The sequence below is a fragment of the Scyliorhinus canicula genome, chromosome 4, assembly GCF_902713615.1.
Source record: "Scyliorhinus canicula chromosome 4, sScyCan1.1, whole genome shotgun sequence".
NCBI classification, from domain to species: Eukaryota; Metazoa; Chordata; class Chondrichthyes; order Carcharhiniformes; family Scyliorhinidae; genus Scyliorhinus; species Scyliorhinus canicula.
The window spans coordinates 210,209,399-210,228,974 of record NC_052149.1 but is presented as its reverse complement, the minus strand read 5'-3'; the positions used below and the strand labels follow the sequence as shown (position 1 = coordinate 210,228,974).

At 42.0% G+C, this 19,576-nt stretch overlaps 1 protein-coding gene across 4 annotated transcripts in view; it reads right to left on the bottom strand.

The window, feature by feature from the left end:
* Nucleotides 1-19,576, bottom strand: part of LOC119965350 (gamma-aminobutyric acid receptor subunit gamma-2) — a 172,119-nt gene that overhangs the window by 9,422 nt on the left and 143,121 nt on the right. For 3 of the 4 annotated variants that reach the window (XM_038795999.1, XM_038795998.1, XM_038796001.1), the window contains 2 exons: nucleotides 7,529-7,734; nucleotides 6,562-6,585 (listed from right to left, as the gene is read on the bottom strand). In XM_038795999.1, the coding sequence (XP_038651927.1) occupies nucleotides 6,562-6,585; nucleotides 7,529-7,734 (230 nt within the window). The remainder of the gene's footprint in view (nucleotides 1-6,561; nucleotides 6,586-7,528; nucleotides 7,735-19,576) is intronic. The other variant, XM_038796000.1, reaches the window with a different exon arrangement.

Sequence of the window (19,576 nt, the reverse complement as noted above, 5' to 3'; positions counted from 1 at the left end):
ATCATTTAAAATTCACTTATGGAGTGTGGGCATCACTAGCCAGGCCAGCATTCTATACGTTCCCTTGTGAAGGTGATGGTGAGCTGCCTTCTTGAACCTTAGCAAACCATGTAGTGAAGATATACCCAGTGCTGCTAGGGAGGCAGTTCCTGGGACAGTGAAGGAATGGCATTATACTTCCCAAGTCAGGATTGTAAATGACTTGGAGGAGAACTTCCAGGTGGAGGTGTTCCAAGGTATCTGCCGCCCTTGACCTTCAAGGTGGTAGTAGTCATGTGTTTGGAACGTGCTGCCTAAGGAGCCTTGGTGAGTTTCTGCAGTGTATCATGTAGATTGTATACACTGCTGCAACTGTGCGTTGGTGGCGGAGAGATTGAAAGTTTGTGGATGGCGTGTCAATTAAGCCGGCTGCTTTGTCTCACATGGGGTTGAGTTTTTGGAGTGTTGTTTTGAGCTGCACTCATCCAGGCAAGAGGACAGTATTCCATCACATTCCTGACTTGTGCTTTGTGGACAGGCTTTGGGGAGCAAGGAGGTGAGTTGCTAGCCACAGGATTTCTGGCATTTGACCTGCTCATTTCTTGCGAATGTTTTGGCAGGCACTTCACCTGTCTAGTACTTCACTTACCTGCAGCTGCACTTCCTTGTTGCCTGCCTTCAGCACAGCCTTTAAGTAGCATATGCAGCTCCATCTTGCACCTCTGATATGGGCAGAAGTAACATTACTGCCAACAGCTCCAGCAGCAGCAGGAACAATACCGGCAACATCATCCGGCTGCCTTCTCCTCAGTCACATGCTCCTTCACTGGGTAGAAGAATGGATACTAAGATCCAACTGGAAGGAGGCGAGAACTCTCAGATAGGGTCTACAGGCAAAAGGTCTCTCAACAAATCTGAGCACCGGTGCCTGCAGTTGACTGGCATGCAAATCTCTGCTTCTCTCCTGTGAAGGACCATGTGACTGTAGAGAAGGCACCTGGTGCTGCTGTTGGTATTGTTCCTGCTGGTGGAGCTGTTGGCAGTTGGTGACTTCTTTCCTCATCAGAGGTACAAGGTGGAGCTGCATGAGCTATTTGAAAGTATTGGCGAAGGCAGGCAGCAAGGAAGTGCCAAGTAGTGTTCTCCTGCATGGAGAGAAAGCAGAGGGGTGCATGTGTGTTCATAATGGCTTGTGTGGAGAGGAACAAGGGACAACATTTGTGCACAGTGACTTTGAGGGATGGAAGTGAGAGGGCAATAGGATGAGTGTGAGTGGCGACTCCTCAGATGGGAGTGTGAGGAGGTGCTGGGAGAGAGAGGAATGAGTGGAGCTGTGTGGTGTGTTGTTATGATAAGTGCTGTGCAAAAGAATGCTGGGAAAATCAGAGTGTGGGGCTTGACACATGGAAGTGTTATGCCAATCACCTTTCCCATCCTCCTGAGGTCCTGGAACCTCTGGGTGCACTGTCTCTAATTGGTTATGATGTGGAGATGCTGGTGTTGGACTGGGGTGAGCACAGTCAAACACTAGCTTTCGGAGCACTGCTCCTTCCTCAGGTGAAAGCTCGTGTTTGAAACAAACCTGTTGGACTTTAACCTGGTGTTGTAAGACCTGTTACTCTAATTGGTTAATCAACAGTTCTGCTGTATACTTCCTTTTTAAAAAAACATTCATGGGATGTGGGCATCGCTGGCTGGGCCAGCATTTATTGCCCATCCCTGAGGGCATTTAATGACAACCACATTGCTGTAGATGTAGACCAGACCAGATAAGGACAACAGATTTCCATCCCTAAAGGACATTAGTGAGCCACGTGGGTTTTTATGACAATTGACAATGATTTCATTGTCATCAGTTCCAGTTATAAAAAACAGTTGGTTTAATTTATTGAAATGAAAATCGTCCGGTTTCTAGAATGGACTGCTGATTCATAATGCAAGTTTTATGCCCTTGCAGCAGATCGAAAATCTTTTCGACAGTTCCTCTTTCTGATTTGAAATGGAAAGAAAATCATCTGAGTTATCTAAAGGAACCATTCCACCAGATTACCACCCAGGTGGCGAAGACAGAAATGTACCTCATTAGATTCTAAGGTATCGTCAATTGCTCTTTCCAAAGCCTTGAGAAGTAGTGCATTGTAGAGATTTGTTAATGCACATGCCTTTCAAAATCAAAGCTCTTGGCATAATGACACAATTAAAAGACTGAGACAATGAACTTGATTGTTTCTTAGAAGTGAATGATATGATTAAATGATTCAGAGTACAAAAGGAGATTAACTGCCTGGGAACATTATGCACTGATAAAAGTCAATCAGCTCACAGAGACGTGGGAACTTGAAAAAAAATCTTTCAACGACCTGTTATTGGTTTATAATATAATTTAATAAAAAATATTTTCAAGTTAATAAATGAGATCAAATATAACCCTGAACCTATTCCCAGCATAATATCTGTTATGATATCCATGATGGACAATCATTAAATTATTTGTAATGCTGACTGAGGCAAAAAGCACTGACAAATAATAAAATTCTGGCAAATCTCTGGCTTCTGAAAGCAATGATTTCCAGGCTTTTGGACTAGCACTTAAACCAAATCCATTGATTTCACACATACCATTCTTGTGATTAGAATGGGAGTGAACTGTAATCTTACATAGGGCACCTGAAACTCTATAATAATATTTATCTCTGTAACCTTGAATCTAATTCAGAACTATTCACCTCAACTCAGGGGCTGTTTAGCTCACTGGGCTAATCGCTGGCTTTGAAGGCAAACTCAAGGCAAGCTAGCAGCACGGTTCGATTCCTGTAACAGGCGCCAGAATGTGGCGACTAGGGACTTTTCACAGTAACTTCATTTGAAGCCTACTCGTGACAATAAGCGATTTTCATTTTTAGGGGCTGGTTTAGCTCACTCAGCTAAATCGCTGGCTTTTAAAACAGACCAAGCAGGCCAGCAGCACGGTTCGATTCCCGTACCAGCCTCCCCGGACAGGCGCCGGAATGTGGTGACTAGGGGCTTTTCACAGTAACTTCATTGAAGCCTACTCGTGACAATAAGCGATTTTCATTTTTCAAAAGAGCTAATTGACTTACTAACCGGTTTTGATATGAGTTTATTCCGTAAAGTTGATGGACGCAGATATTGGATTGGAATCACTGAAAGAAATGCCTTTGTTTCTTAAATAATATAATGAGTATTTCTTCAAATTCTGTCGTTAACATGAAGTGAAGTTCTGATGGACATATTGGTCTGTTCAAACACATGCTTAATGAGCAGGGACACCAGTAACAATGCTGTTTGACTGATGACTAAATATGATTTGCTGCGGCTAATATATTTCTGAGCCGAAATAACCAGATGCTAGGAATCTGTCAGAGAATAGATGGGCATTTTGTATCAGTAGCCGTTTAAGAGATACTTACAAATGCAAAAGGAAATGGACACTTTAATGTGGGAGGCTGTAAGGATTTAGAATATATACTGCAACCATTCCAGGGTTGTTTGTAGCAACATATAAATATACTGACTGTCAAAACTGGCTTTGCGTGCCCAAATTTCAATGGCAGTTGAAATACATCAGGCAGAAAATCAACCCAGTGACTTCATCAGACTTTCACAAGGTTGAAAAAAAATTGAAACAATTGAAAAATTATGCAAAAATTGCACATGGCCACGCATGTGCTTAATTCAACCATGATTAACATTGATATGGATGTAGGCATATTTCAGTTAAATAGCAAATAGTGGCTGGGAATTAAATGGGAATTTATCCCCATCTTCTGCTCATCTTTCACAGATCGCTTTACTTTTGTAAGCATTTCCAAAATTCCCTCGATTCTGCAAAGATCCCACCAGATTGCAAAATAGCAAATGTAGCACCTCAATTCAATAAAGGAGGGAGAAAGAGAGCAGGAAACTACAGGCGAGTTAGCCTAACACCTGTCATAGGGAAAATGCTGGAGCCAATTTTTAAGGAGCTTATAGCAGGGCACTTAGAAAATCTCAATGCAATCAGGCACAGTCAACATGGCTTTATGAAAGAAAAATTGTGTTTGATTAATTTATTGTAGTTCTTTGGAGAAGTAGCGGGAAATATTGCTAAAGGGGAACCAGTAGATGTGGTGTCCTAGAATTTCCAGAATGCATTTGACAAGGTGCCACATCAAAGTTTACTACATAGAGTAAGAGCTCATGATGTAAGGGGTAACATACATATCGGCAAGGATAGAAGCTCAGAACTGGGGCCCCAACGATTTAAAGTCTATACCAATGACTTAGGTGAAGAGACTGAATATATGATAGCTAAATTTGCTGATGACACAAATATAGAATAAGTTGTGGAGTCTGCAAAGAGACATAGATAGGTTAAGTGAGTGAGCAAAGATTTGGCAGATTAAGTATCTTTGGGAACTTTTCCACTTTGGCAGAAAGAATAGAAAAGCAGCACATTATTTAAATAGAGAAAGATTGCAGATCCCTGAAGTACAGAGGGATATGTATGTTGTGGTACAGGAATCACAAAAAAGTTAGTATGCAGATACAGTAAGTGATTAGGAAGGCAAATGCAATGTTATTCTTTATTGCAAGGAGAAAGGAATATAAAAATAGGGAGGTTTTGCTATAGTTATACAGGGCATTCGTGAGGCCACATCTGGAATACAGTGAACAGTTTTGGCCTCCTTATTCAAGAAAAGATATACATCCATCAGAAGCTGTTCAAAGAAAGTACACTTCACTCATTCTTGGGATGAATGGGTTATCTTGTGTGAAAAGATTGAACGAGTTGGGCCTGTATCCACTGGATTTTAGAAGAATGAAAGGTGATCTTATAGAAACTTATAAGATTACAAGACCGAGGGGGCTTGACAGGGTCGAGGCTGAAAGAATGTTTCCCTGTGGGAGAGAATAGAACTAGGGGGCACTGTTTAAAAATAAGGGGTCAGCCATTCGCTGGAAGGAGAATTTATGTCCTCTCAGAGGTCGTGAGTCTGTGGGATTCTCTTCCCCAGAGGGGAGGCAAGGTCATATATCTGAAATCTAATTTATTTTTGTTTTTAATCCCTTCTTTCCAATCCCGATAACTACTGAGCTATAAAGAATTAATCATATATCATGTTGTTATTGGTGCCCATCCTGGTGGACAGCTGAACAACAAATGCATAAAGGGCTGAACAGGAGGTTGAAGGATGAAGCTAACAGCTACTGGTAGATATTACAAGGCGTTCTGACATTACAGCAGTGGCCATACATAGAAATAAGGTATAATTTTAAGTGTGTTTAATTTGATGTTTCTGTGCCTGGAAGGGTAAAACTATAGTTGGATTCATGTTGGACAAAGGTGTTTGTATGTGTGGGAGTCTGTTTAATTACAACTGTGATTCTATTGTGCTTAGAGAGGGCTGCAGCATGAAGAATGAATAAATCAGCAGTGGTTGCTCAGCAACTTGGGACTTGTAAGGTAGAGAAGCTTTTAAGTTTTAGGTTAGTTCATTTGATTGCAGTTGAAGATAGGTAGTGAGAGAGAAGGCAGTTCACACAGATGTGCTCGAAGCAGTTGGTTTTAGAAGGCTAAAGAGTGAACATCTCTCTCAGCCTTGCTATAAGAAACGCATACTATGGAATAATGGCTAAGAAAACAAATGCCGAAATTCTAAAGTCCATCTTGTTAAGGAAACTAGAGAAAAGAAGAGAAGAGTCCAAGAAGTCTGTGAACAGAGACCAAGGTATGATTCAGAAGAATTCAAGGAAGAGTAAACAAAGTGTTCTGAGTTTAAGAGTCAATTGCAATCACCAGATTTAAAGTTGGGACAACAGCCTTCAAGGCAAAATAAATGTCTGATGCCAATTTAGTATAGTTTAGAAATCGAAATTTAAGCAATTGTGAGCAGTCTGCACAGCAGTCAAGACAAATAAATTCTAACGGGGTTAGTGTAAAATCCTAGACTGATTTTGATGTTAAAAGTGGAGTGGAAGTTTGGGTTAAAAAAAATGATTTGGAAAACATGGTTAAGTTTCAGAATGCAACCGCTAAAGAAAATCATACATATGACAGAAGATTTTAAAGTGTGTTTTTGGGAGTGGAGTTTGGAAACTCTCATGTGACAATCATCTGGGTGGATTCAGAGGAGAAAATCACAGGCACTAACTTGGGTTCAGAGCGGATTGTGTGTTTTTGCTCCCAGTCATCTTGTGTGCTTAAAACGAACTTTGTGTTAATGAGACATTGAAGATTTCTATGTATTTTTTGATCTGTGTAATTGTTAAACTGAGGAGGGAGTAACGGTATAATAATCCAATGCTTTCATGTTTAATAATACTTTTTTGTTGTTAAAACTAATTAGCGGTCCTCTGACTCTGTTCCTCTACATTTTATAAAATAATAAATGTTACGCCTTTTGAGCCAGACTTCCATTCTGGGGTCGTCCCTTCCAGCTATAACACCAACTGGGTTTGTAATGCCTTATCTCAAGGCAGAAACAACACACATTCAAGCAATAAACATTGTTCTAGAAACAAACATACATTCTAAAATTAAATATATTTATTTTTATTGTAAAAATAAATATAAAGTACCTTTGATGAAAACATCCGAAGAAGCTTTTTTTTTTGAGAAACAAAATGGAATAAAAATATTTAATGAAAGCTTAAAGGGCTACTTTATGAACACAAGGCAAATGAAATCTTGAACAACAGCAGAAAGAATTGCAGACTCAACTCAAAGAATCAACAAGTAGTAAGAAACTCATTACGGAACAGGAAACAGAGGTTCATGCTGAATAATCTGGCACATTCCTTGATGAACTACATTGAGGGCATTTGGAATTGAACGTCTGGTGTTGAGAACCACACTTCCATAAAATGCATCTTATTATTTATAAAGTGCAAAAGCAAATTTCCTCATTTTTTATTCCTGGTTATAAGTAATAAACTTGTAAAAGTTGTTTTGAATGCAAAAGTATGATGGTATGACCAACACACAATTATTTTGGTACAATGTACAGCCAACATGTACATTGGTTAATTCTCATGTCAAAGATTGTAAAAACTGGTTGAGGTCTAGTGAAAGATTTGATAGATATGTAGTCACGAAACAGAATTAGAATGTGACAGGAGAAAATGTTAATGATGAATGTTTTGCATTTGCTCATGGTGACCCAAGGTTAGATCAATAAAATCCCGCAGAAAAGGATGAACCAATCATTTAAGCAAATGACCACATTTAGGAAATGGACTACATTTTCATTCTAAATGGAAAAAGAAGGGTCCATGAAGGCTAAAATGTGCCTTATTAATGCCCAAAGGAAATTTCCCTTCAAAACATATGCTGTATTTCAACACATTGTCCTATATTTCATTAAACAAAATAAAGAACAGTGTTACAATCTTTGAAGGAGTCAGTGCTATAGCAAAAAGCTATGACAAAGCTTTTGAAGAAATGCTTCCGTGCCTTACACCTAATGTGGTGCATAATTTGATCATATCCGTAAAGCCAAACATCAATAATTGCATCTAAGAATATTATTATGATAAGGGTACATACTCGATTCTTCTTCTTCTTGTCCTTGTCTTTACTGGGCTTTCTGTTACTGACAAAATAGTGCAAGGTCCCATATTCAATCAGCGCAGCAAACACAAAGATAAAGCAGACAGACACAAAGAGGTCCATAGCGGTCACATAGGAAACCTTGGGTAGGGATTTGCGAGCGATCGTGCTCAGTGTAGTCATAGTCAGGACAGTTGTGATGCCTGCAACAAAAGTAAGGCCACAAAATAAGATAAGTGATCAAACTCCCTTACTCGTTACTTGAAACTGTAAGAGAAGTTACTTGCTGTAGAGAAGTGGATAATGAAAGGTCCTGTGCGTTTGTGCCTTTCACATTTGCATTAACATTTCCTTGATTCTAAACAAATGGTACTTTGGTAATGACATTTTACTGAAACTAAATGTACTCCATCATTTTTTTCAGGAAGATATGTCAATCCCAATAATTTCAAACCCATCATGAAACTAAAATTGATGCACTGCTGTTATGGTGTAAGAAAATGGTCACTGCTTAAAACATGATGGTGTCTTGGATTTAGTGGTGAAGGAACTTGTTGCTGATTTGAAGAAAGCCGCCTGCAAAGAGTTAACGATCACGGCGGCATGGATTTGACCTTTCCTGCCGTTCATTTGAATCTGGCACCGAGCTTCCAGCAATATCGAGGTCAGCAAACAGGGTAAGCAGCAAATGGCATTAAATAATTCTCACAGACAACAAACCAGGAAGCAAAATGCACCGGCTACCCTTCATTTTTTTAATAAACTTTGCAGAGCAAAAAATAAAGGCATTCAGAATGGGAGCAAAACAAAATCATTTTTATTGATATGTGAAAAACATGGATCTTTTATTTTTTATCATAATGGAAAATATTACTGTCAGTCTTCACTGACAGTAAACCTGAAATTTTGACAGTAGAAAAATATAAAATTAGATTACCAGGACCACAAAGGTTCTTCAGAAGTAGTTATGACTTGGTACCACATTAAATTGCAGTTACACCTCATTAATAAGGCATAACTTTTTGGGTGTACAAACATCGATATTACAGCATAAAAAGAGAATTTCTCATCAGTTCAGTAATTACTAATTACTTCCATCTGTTGGACTTCAACAGCGTACCCTGTGGAGGAACAAAATAAACCTCTGACAGTAACTTCTGGGTTTCTGCCCACGTGTGGATGCCAGAAGTCACAGTCAATTTCACAGTTGTAATGACAGTGAAGACTGACAGCTTCATGATCATCACAAGTGAAAAATCTAGGCCATCATAAAATGAGGTCCTCTAAGAACAGATGCTGGTCCGATGCGACATGAGGGATAACCAAAAAAAAAAATCATTTACTTCAGACAAATGGGGAAGGAATTAGGATCTTCAGCACCTGTTTTTAGGCACCCTATAGCCTCCACGCGTTCAAAAATGGTGCAATTTGGAATAGAAGGGCGCGGATATCACCTTGGTAAAGGTGTTTGCGTATTTCAACTTAATGACCATCGGCAGCATGCAGAGCTGCTATTTTTGAAGGCATGCCATGCCCCCTGCTTAAACTCACACAGCTGCACATGGCATTAAGCGGCAACAAGGACCCCATTGAAGCATTATTTAAAGGGTTAATTGCTGGGTTCTTTCCTGGATGCTGCTGCAATTGTACACAGATAAGCAGTGGCCTAGTTGATGCTGAAATACTTTGTTGGTTCACCAGTTTGTGTTGCAACAACTTGTTTCTCAACATGGAAAGCCTCTCTTCATTTCCCAGGTATGGAATTGAGCATAACCGGAAAATCAGAAAGGCCACACTGACTAGAACAAGCTGCTAGTAAATGGAGGGGGGAAGAACTCTCAGCCATATCCACAGGGTTGGTCTCTAGGGGCAACTCACTTACCTCAACCTTAGTGAGGCCGAATTCTTGAGATAAACTCACTTAACAAAATAGATTGTGATTGAAATCTGAAAGTAAGGTAAAGAGAGTATTACCTGGCCAGCCAAAGGTGACCCCTAACTTTTCCTTAAGCCTGGCTCCTTTTAGTCTGTTGGTGGTGGTATAAACAACGGGGTGAATTCTCAGCCGGAGGGATTCTCCGTACTGCCAGCAGTGTACCTCCGCCCGCGAGTTTCCCGGCGGGATGGGGTGGGCGACGGCATGCCTCCCAGGAACACACTGCTGGGAGGTGGAGAATTCATAGCATCTCGTTACTGCAGAATGAAATTTTCTGAGACTCTCGGCAGACAAAGGGCATGGTTTTTCCATGGGACTTTGGGACTTGTATTCAGGATGAAATACTGGTCCAGAACCGCACTAGGAAGAAGCCAGACTCGCAGAGCTATTTTGCCTGGAGGCAGCCTTCTAATTGACCAATAATAAGGACAACGCAAGAGCACCTGTTTCTGCCGGCCCAATCAGGGTCAGGATCTGCGACCTCAAAATGCTGGCATCCTTGCAGGTGCAAAATTAAGCAAATATTTCAGAGGAGGCAGCCCTTCAGAGTAGAGTGGAAGTCCCTCTGCTTGGATTGTAGAGCTGTGTGGCAATCTTTGATGCCCATGTCCCCCTCGTTGGAGGTTGTAATCTCCAGAAAAATATCCCTAATTTGGGGCTTTAATTATGTAAATTGGTTGCCTGCCGCTAGGGTGTGGGAATCAATCTGTATTCATCCCCAGCAGCAAGACGGCACTGGGAACCTGATGCAGCTCCATACCTATTCTCTCCCCTCAAGCCTACCAACACAGGGCAAGGAGTATTCTGTCCAAACAGTTGGCTTCATCTCCTTTTTTTCTGCCAGCTGAACACATGGAGCTTCTCCATGGTGAAGGGTGCCATTGACCTCATGTGTGTCTCCTGTCAATTTGACCTTTGTTTTTGAACGGATGCAATGCCATTCCCTCGATGTGCCACTGGAGTGCGAGAACGTGCAGCTGAATACCCATGGGTCTTTCCGCTGTCATAATCCCTTCCTTCTGCGCCAGTCCTCTGTGCTACCTGTACATGACTCACTACAGCAAATCAAAGGCTGACTATTGTCCTGGATGGCAAGGTCTATCCTCTCATGTCATGACACATGACTCCGATCCAGGACCCATGAACATGTATGTAGCAGACATACAATGAGAACAACGCTGTCACAAACAACTTTATAAAGAGCACCATTAAGCGAACAGCCCTTGTCATCACTTACCAATTGAGAAGCTGAAGAGCAGGAGAATCAGGAGTGGGAGAGGAAATGGAGGAGGAGGAAATGTGACATGGAGTGGAGGAACATAAAGAGGAAGGGGAGGCTTTCATGTAGATAGCTACTTTCTGCTCCAGTTCGACTGTATCAAATAATTCATAACCGATATCAGTATTGTTTACCACAGCTCTCCATTCACCAACAGTCCTCTACACTTTACCATTACTCACTGATCATCATTTCATGCTTTTTCTCATGATGCAAAAATAAAAGCCATCAAGGAAATGCGCAGTCCAATCCAAGCTTGTAATTTCAATCATGACAAAATTCATGCAAAAATAAGGCAATCACCCGTGTGAATTCCCACAATTTCTATTTTCCTCGTGCTCCTCTGAGGTTGTTCCCCAATGGCTGCAGTTTGGGTTGTAGATGGTTGCTGACATCCATTTGAGGTGGCCGCAAATGGTTTTAGAGGACGACGTCGAGCAGTTCTGGGCCTCGAAGGCTTGACTTCAGACTGCACCATCTAGTCCTTGACTGCAGCAGACTGTTCTAGCTGGCACGCTGACAGGCAAAAGCAAGGGCACTGAGAATGTGACAGGGATCTGATATCCTGAGAAAGGACAGCAGTCCGTGCTCATTGGAGCCACTGCCACTCTCCCGTTTGACACCTTAGAAAACCTGCTGATCTGTTGGAGAACAGATTGGTGGACTGCTGTGGTGTTCTGGAAACCTCTCTGAACAGTGTTTCCACAACTGTGATAGCAGCAGTTAAATTTGCAAGGCAGCAAGCTTAGCTTCCACTGTAGCTGTCAAATCTTAGATGCAAGCTGTTAATTAGAGCCATCAGCCTTCTTCGGTTCATCCAAGTCCTCAACTGGCTCCTCTAAAGCAGAACTAGTGTGACTTCACCCTTCAGCAAGCAAACATCTATGTTATCCATTCCTCCACCTTGGCTCCTGTGCTCATGCATGGTGTCTCACCAAATGCAGATCCCGCCTCTATCCTGGCCTCTTAACTACGCGCGGTTCAGAGAGATAGTAAGATCAAATTACATTGTCTCTTTATCCTCATCACAAAGGAAAAGGGTTTAAGGGTTAGGTTCTGCCGAAGGGAGTTGAGAAAGAAAGAAATGTCTACTTACACCATTCGCAGCTTGTGAGTCTGAAGAGATTACAGGATGAAGGAGAACTGGAATGAAAGGAGGAAGAGTAGGTATACAGAGACCCTCATCACCAATCACTGCCAGCGGCCAGAGATTCACTGACGGCCCTTCCCATAATCGCTAGCACTGTCTCTAGCATGGGGTTAGAACGTTAGACACATTTGGCCCCCTCTCGTTTTTTCCTGCTCATTCCTGTTATGTGCCATCATTTCCTGAAAAAGGATATTGAGTGTATGCAATATGAGTGGTTGATATGGTTGCCATGGTTTTTCAATTTATTCTTTCATGTGATATCGATATTTCGCTGGCAATGCCAGCATTTATTGCCCATCCCTAATATCCCTTGAACTGAGTAGCTTGCTCGGCCATTTCAGAGTCAACCATATTGCTCTGCTAGGCCAGACCAGGAAAGGACAACAGACTTCCTTCCCTGATTAGGTCAGCAATGTTCTTATTGAATGGGCGGAAGAAACTTGTGGGGCCAAATGGCCTACTCCTACTTCTAATTCATATTTTTGAATGTAATTCCAGGTTTTGTTAAGCAAATTTACATTCCACCATCTACTGTGGTGGGGTTTGAACCCATGTCCACAGAGCATTTGTCTGGGCCTCTGAATTTAAGGTCCAGTGGTGTTATCACTCTGCCACTACTTGAATAGCTGCTAGGATACTGTGAGTTGCACTTGCTAGGTTTGCAGCAGTGCTAAGTGTGAGTGGGTGAGGTAAAGCAGATTCATGGAAGGACTGAATGCTGATTTAAAGAGATTGTTGGTAGGTGGGTGATGAGGGTGCAGTGAATTGTGCAGCAGATTAAGCTACAGGTACAGTGGGTAGGACGTGCGATTTGAAAGTAAAATGATTCACCTTGACAACTTATGAGAGAATCATAGAATTTACAGTGCAGAAAGAGGCCATTCCGCCCATCGAGTCTGCACCAGCCCTTGGAAAGAGGACCCTACTTAAGCTCATGCCTCCACCCTACCCCCGTAACCCAGTAACCCCACCTAACCTTTTTTGGACACTCAGGGCAATTTATCATGGACAATCCACCTAACCTGCACATCTTTGAACTGTGTGAGGAAACTGGAGCACCCGGAGGAAACCCATGCAGACACGGAGAGAACTCCGTGCAAACTCTGCACTGACAGTGACCCAAGCCGGGAATCAAACCTGGGACCCGGGAGCTGTGAAGCAACTGTGCTAACCACTGTGCTACCATGCTACGAGATTGTAAAACATTTTCCCACACTTCACCAATGTTCTCGGAGCAACACTCAGCATTCACAGCACCGAGAAAGACCAGGCAATCGAACAGGGCTCTGCTTCATTTCAGGGCCCCGCCGAGGCCACGCTCAGTCCCATTTCCTGCACTAATGAGCTCCGCTTGCCAGTGCAGGAAGAGATAGCACCCCGATCTTTAGACCCTCCACCAGGTTCTCTGAACACCTCCAATGACCGACCTCGCATAAAAGGGGGTCCTGGAGATCCCGCAATCCAGCTCATAAGGGCAGGTCACCCCCGGGTCTGATGGGCAAAATGCAACCCGGGTACTTCGGCACTGCCGGCCTGGAATTGTGGGCAGAATCCAGTTTGCGGCGTCTTGTGAGATCCTATTAGATCTCGCGAGACCTCTCTCAGGAGATTTACCGCCTGCATTGCGCCCAAGACCTGGGCGACATGGCAATTAGATCGCACACCAAAAAATTTCTAAGTGTTATTTTGGGCGAGTTTGGCGGGTGTTTTATGCGGCTTTTTGGTTGAGATCTACAAGGCTATTCAACCGCACCGTACGGCTCATTTAAATATCTGGAATCGAGATTGCATCATCACGTGAGCTTCAGATGAATTTCACGAGGCTTCTTAAGCTTCGTGAATCTATCAAGAAGCCACTCGTGAGATTTAACAGCCTCGCCGCATCACCAAGTAGGACACGCCTAGGCCTGTAAATCGCACCAGTAATTCATGTCCAAATTCTAACCTGCATTCTTGGAATGTTGATTACTTATCTTGTCCCTTTTCCTTCCTGGAATCCTAAGTGGTTATCTCTCATGTAGTTCTGAGCCTTCCAACCCACTCTCTTTGTTATAATTTGCAGCACAATCTTCGATGCGTGTACATAATTGTACAAAGCTCAGGAAATAGCCAGGTTTGGCTTCTGTCCTAGCATAAGTACGACTGTCTGCTTGAAGTCCTCTGGCCATTCTTGTGATAAGTGAACATCTTTGTAAAACTTAGTGAACATCAATGTCTTTTCTATGTTTTCAATCAACTCTATAGGTATTTCATCTAGTCCAGCTATTTTTCCTGTTTTTATCTCATTTATTGCTGCTCTGATGTCACTTCTAATATTTTTGGTCCAATTATATCAATGTTAAAGTTCCTTTGTTTCTTCGAGCTCAATCGTTTCATGTTTTTCATTTTTTGCATATCATTCTTCAAATGCTGCTTGGATCTTTTTTTTAAATTTCATCAGAGTTTGTTAATAAAGTACCTGCCTTACTCTCTTCTGTTGTTGTTTTCAGTTCTTTAGACTGAGTGCTTTGTTTTAGAATACGTAAGGTCGACCTTTCCTAGTTGATCCAATTCTTTGAGAGATCACACCACTCTTTTAACTGTTGTTCTCATGCATTTTCTGTTTCTCTTCTTAACACATTATTTAAGTGTCTGTATTTCAGCTTGCCTTCTTCAATACTGATATTCTTTTCCTGTCTCCTTTCTTCCATCTTTTGCAACATCTTTTATAATCCATGGTTTCTTGATGCATTTTCCCTTTAGAAAATCTTCTCTTAATTGAACAAGGAGTTTGAAAGGTGTATTGTTTGATAAGGGTGTTGTTTATCACCTGTTCTCTTCAATGTCAATTCAGAAGCATTAGCATAAGGAGCATTTGAAGACATTGAATATGGCATTAGGATTGGGGGACAAATGATAACATCAGTTAGTTTTGCAGATGACAAAACACTTGTCGCAAGCACAGGAGAAGGAATACAAGAGCTAGTATATAGACTAGCAGACCTCAACTTTGGAATTGAAAGTCAACATTAGCAAAATCAAAGCGATGCATATCTCAAAATCGCCAAGAAATATTCAGATATTCATAGAAGGAAAACAACTGCTGCGAAAAATCAAATATTTAGGAAGCATAATACCTGCAGATGGAAGTCGCAACAAAGAAATAAGAAAAGGAGAGCAATGGGCAAGGCCGTATTTGGTAAGAAGAGACAGTTGCTAACCAGAAAGCCGAATAGACAGCTCAAGAAGTGACTTGTAAAGTGTTTGATTTGGAGTGTTGCTTTGTATAGATGTGAGACATGGACCTTAATGGAAGGAGTCGATGAACTTACTTTGAAATGTAGATTTGGGAGGGAATAGAAAGGATCCACAAAATTATAAAATGCTATAGAGATTTAATCAACAAAGAAATTTGTTGAACGTAATTCGGAACAAGTCGAGAGTCTTCGGCCACACCTGAAGACATCATAGAGGGAAGATTTCATGATTAAAAAGAGGAAGAGACTATCAATGTTGGATGGCTCAGAACTTGAAGGAAGTTTTGGTAAATGAAATGTTGGCACAGGATAGAGGGACATGGAAAGACTACCAAGAGCCAAAGACCTGCCTTCAGGCAGAGCAGACATAATGATGATGATGTGCTACTCACTCACAAGCCCTCTGCTGGTGCACGCTGCCCATAAACAGTAGTGTTGGGTACACACAGAAGACCAAGAGGCATCAATTTAACATGTTGCCTGCATTGCTTAGTCATGTAGTCTAAAGAACACAGTCATTTCCAAGAGTCAGCCAATTTCTCCCTCATTGAACGTGGATTTGATTCCTTAACGCTCCATTTATAAGTGGTGGGATGTGACTTTGAGCCCTTAACATCACACACCATAACATTTCCACTTTGTGTAGGGACAGGATTGCCCTGAGCTAAAACAAGGTTGAGAATGTAAATGTAGCACTGTGGCAGGTTCTGAAACTGAGATTTCTACCTGATGATCACATATATTTGTAACTTTAAAAAAAGTATTTTGACAGCTTAACGAATAATATAGCAAATGGCAATATAGGAGGGGCTTCAGATTCCTGGAATTTGTGATCAGTTCTGGGGCAGGAATGACCTACTCAAGGCATAGGCAGGTTGGTTGCCCCTCAACCAACCAATTAGGGCAGCACGGTAGCATGGTGGTTAGCGTAAATGCTTCACAGCTCCAGGGTCCCAGGTTTGGTTCCCGGCTGGGTCACTGTCTGTGCGGAGTCTGCACGTCCTCCCCGTGTGTGCGTGGGTTTCCTCCGGGTGCTCCGGTTTCCTCCCACAGTCCAAAGATGTGCGGGTTAGGTGGATTGGCCATGCTAAATTGCCCGTAGTGTCCTAAAAAGTAAGGTTAAGGGGGGGTTGTTTGGGTTACGGGTATAGGGTGGATACGTGGGTTTGAGTAGGGTGATCATTGCTCGGCACAACATCGAGGGCCGAAGGGCCTGTTCTGTGCTGTACTGTTCTATGTTCTATGTTCAACAGAGTTGGGACTAAGCCCTTAGGGAGTGGTAAACTAGTATTGAGGAGGATTTAAACTTATTTGGCCAGTGAATAAGCAGTGGGATGAAAAGTTTTAGAGGAGAAAACCGTACACATGGGACTGGTAGACATGAAGGGCAAATGGAATGGTTCAGAAATAGGAAGGATCAGGAAGCAGGCAGACATGAGGAGTCCTGTATGGGTTTGGAGTGCATAGATGCATGTAGCATGGTAAAGCAGGCTGGTGAGCTGAAGGCAGAATTCACTACATGGGATCATGAAATAGTGGCAGAAATAGAGATTTTGCTCAAAGACAGGGAGGATTGGCAGCTTAATACTCCTGACTGAAAACTATCCAGGGAATTTGAAAGAAAAAATGAAGGGGGCAGCAGTATCGATCAACGAAGCCATTGCAGCACTGGAAAGTGATGATGTAGTTGAGTGATTCCCCACAGAATGTTTCTCAATGGTGGGAAAGGGGCTGGCAACGGGATCTTCTGATCCCGCCACAGTCAATGGGCTTTCCCATTGAATCCACCCGGGTTCGCCGTTGGTGGGACCGGACATTCCCACTGGCAAGAATGGTTGGAAAATCCCCCTCAAATTCTATTTGAACATTGTCAAAAAACGAGACATGTCAAAGCTTTTCATCTTGCACTCATCAGGCCATTTCACAAGAATATCATCATAAGGGGAAAGCAACAATTCATGCTGCATGAGAAGAGAATGCTTATTGGTTGGCAAGTGGACCCTGATTGCTAGAGACATTCCTGAGGAGAATGCATCAATTGGTGGCGATTTACAGATAACGATAAAATTATCTCAGCAGGGGTATGCGATGAACTCAAAAAAGCTACTAAAGAATTAACAGTCATTAATGTAGTTGCCAAAGAGAAGTTTGTTTGCTTTTATAAGAGATTATCCACTTGAGGAGATTTAAAAGCCTTTGATTGGAATTTATGAATGGAAATGTTTTCACGATCAAGTGTGTAAGACTGAGATTTGCATTAGATTGTTAGAAATTTATTTATTTTCATCCCTACAGACTCCTGAGTTGATGAATAATAAATAAGTGGATATGGAGATAACATGGAGATTATTTAGAGCCCATCTGGGGGTGGGTAAGGGACAATTGGAGGGGGGGGGGGTAAGCATTAGGAAGGCTAAAATATTTTAAAACAATAGGGACAATGTCCAAGAGAACTGAGGCGGGCCTTCTAACCAGCCTATCTTGGCACTCACCTGCCACTGTGGTGCCTACGTTTTGCTTCCCAGGTCAGTGGGCCGAACTCTATTTCACACCTGCCACCACCACCTCCTAACCTCCCTACACCCCATGCTCCCCTCCCCAACTCCCCACCTCCACCAGAATGAAAACTGCGTTTTCAGGGTACTTTAGCCAAGGCAAGCGAGCTACCGACCTCAGCCGTGGAAATCAGGCACATAGAGTATAGAATTTACAGTGCAGAAGGAGGCCATTCAGCCCATCGAGTCCGCACCCGCTCTTGGAAAGAGCACCCTACCCGAGAGCATCCGCACCTCCACCATATCCCCATTAGCCAGTAACCCCACAGTAACCTCATCCAACACTAGGGGCAATTTTGGTCACTAAGGACAATTTAGCATGGCCAATCCACCTAACCTGCACATCTTTGGACTGTGGGAGGAAACCGGAGAACCCAGAGGGAACCCATGCACACACGGGGAGTACTAAAGCAATGAACTTAAACCAAACCTTTATACAATGCAGGCTTGGACTCAGCTGGAGTGTTGTGTTCAATTCTGGGCACCTTGCTATAGGAACGATGGCCGGGTTTTAGAGAAGATGCAGAAGAGATTTACTACAGTAGCATGGTTCCAGTCATAAGGGACTTCAATTATGTGGATGGACAGGAGATGTTGGATTTGTTCTCCTTTGAGCAGAAAATGTTAAGGTGAAATTTGATGGAGTCATTCAAAATCATCAATAGTCCTATTGGAGTAAATAAGGAGAATCTGTTTTCAGCGGTAGAAGTGTTAGTAACCAGAGAACACAGATTTCAAGTGATGGACAAAATAACTAGATGCAATATGAAGCATTTTATAAGCCACAAGCTAATGTGATCTTGGATATAGTGCATGAATCAACTTCACAAAGACAACTGATAAATATCTGAAGGGAAAAAAATTACTGGGCCATGCGGACAGAGTTGGAAAATAAGATTAATCGGATAGTTGGTTGGCCTCCTGTGCTGTATCATTCTTTTAAATCTTTTCTTTTAATGAGCTGTCATCACTAATGTTGAATATTATTTTCAAATGATTTGCATTAACTGCTGTCTCAGGAAGATTAATTATATACCTATTATAATAGATGTTTGTGCTTTTTGGTTCGGTAGCTAAATGTATTGCCCTTCTCTTCCCTGGCGATTGCTCATGAAATGAAGTTCAATGTCCTCATTAGATCCTGGAACTGTAAAACCAAAATATTTTACTAATTATTGTAGTCAAATTCACAGTATGATTCTGGAAAAATTGGACAGGTCAAGTTTTAGTTGCAGCGTGTAATGATGGCACAAGCAATGTCTTCTGAAAAGATAGCACTGACTTTTCTGCACACAATTGTTTTCTGACTTGTGTGCTGAGTGGCAAATCTATGAGCCTAAATGTCTGGCAAAAAACACAGGGAGACGTAACGATCTGTACCCAACTTTAAAAGCTAAATGTGTCTATATTAGGTCCCATAAGATTAATACTGAAATCAGATTGCCCTGCACTTGAGTTCTGCACATCTCCGAAACTTTCCCTTTCAGCTCTTCTGTATAGGATAAATGCTGGTGGTCCCACTGGATTTAACATTCATCCCATGTACACAGCTGGCCAACAACACATGGTAACAAAGTCCTGAGTGTGTTATGACATTCATTCTGTTCAATGGATAAACATTAGATCCAGAGGGACTTTAACCTTTCTCACTGCTTTCTAAAATATATCTATGTTCTGGGAATTATACGCTAAGTTGTGGAGAATTGCGTACAGTTGAAGTCAGAAACACTTAACCGATGGTCTGGCTACACATGATCACGTAATAAGGGAGTATAGGCAGAAAGGTCATGGTTGAAGCAACACAGGATGGTGACGCTGTGCCATGGTACTGGACTGGATTAATTTGTGGGGACTGTCAGTCAGTTTACAATAGGCCTGTGGCTGAAAAT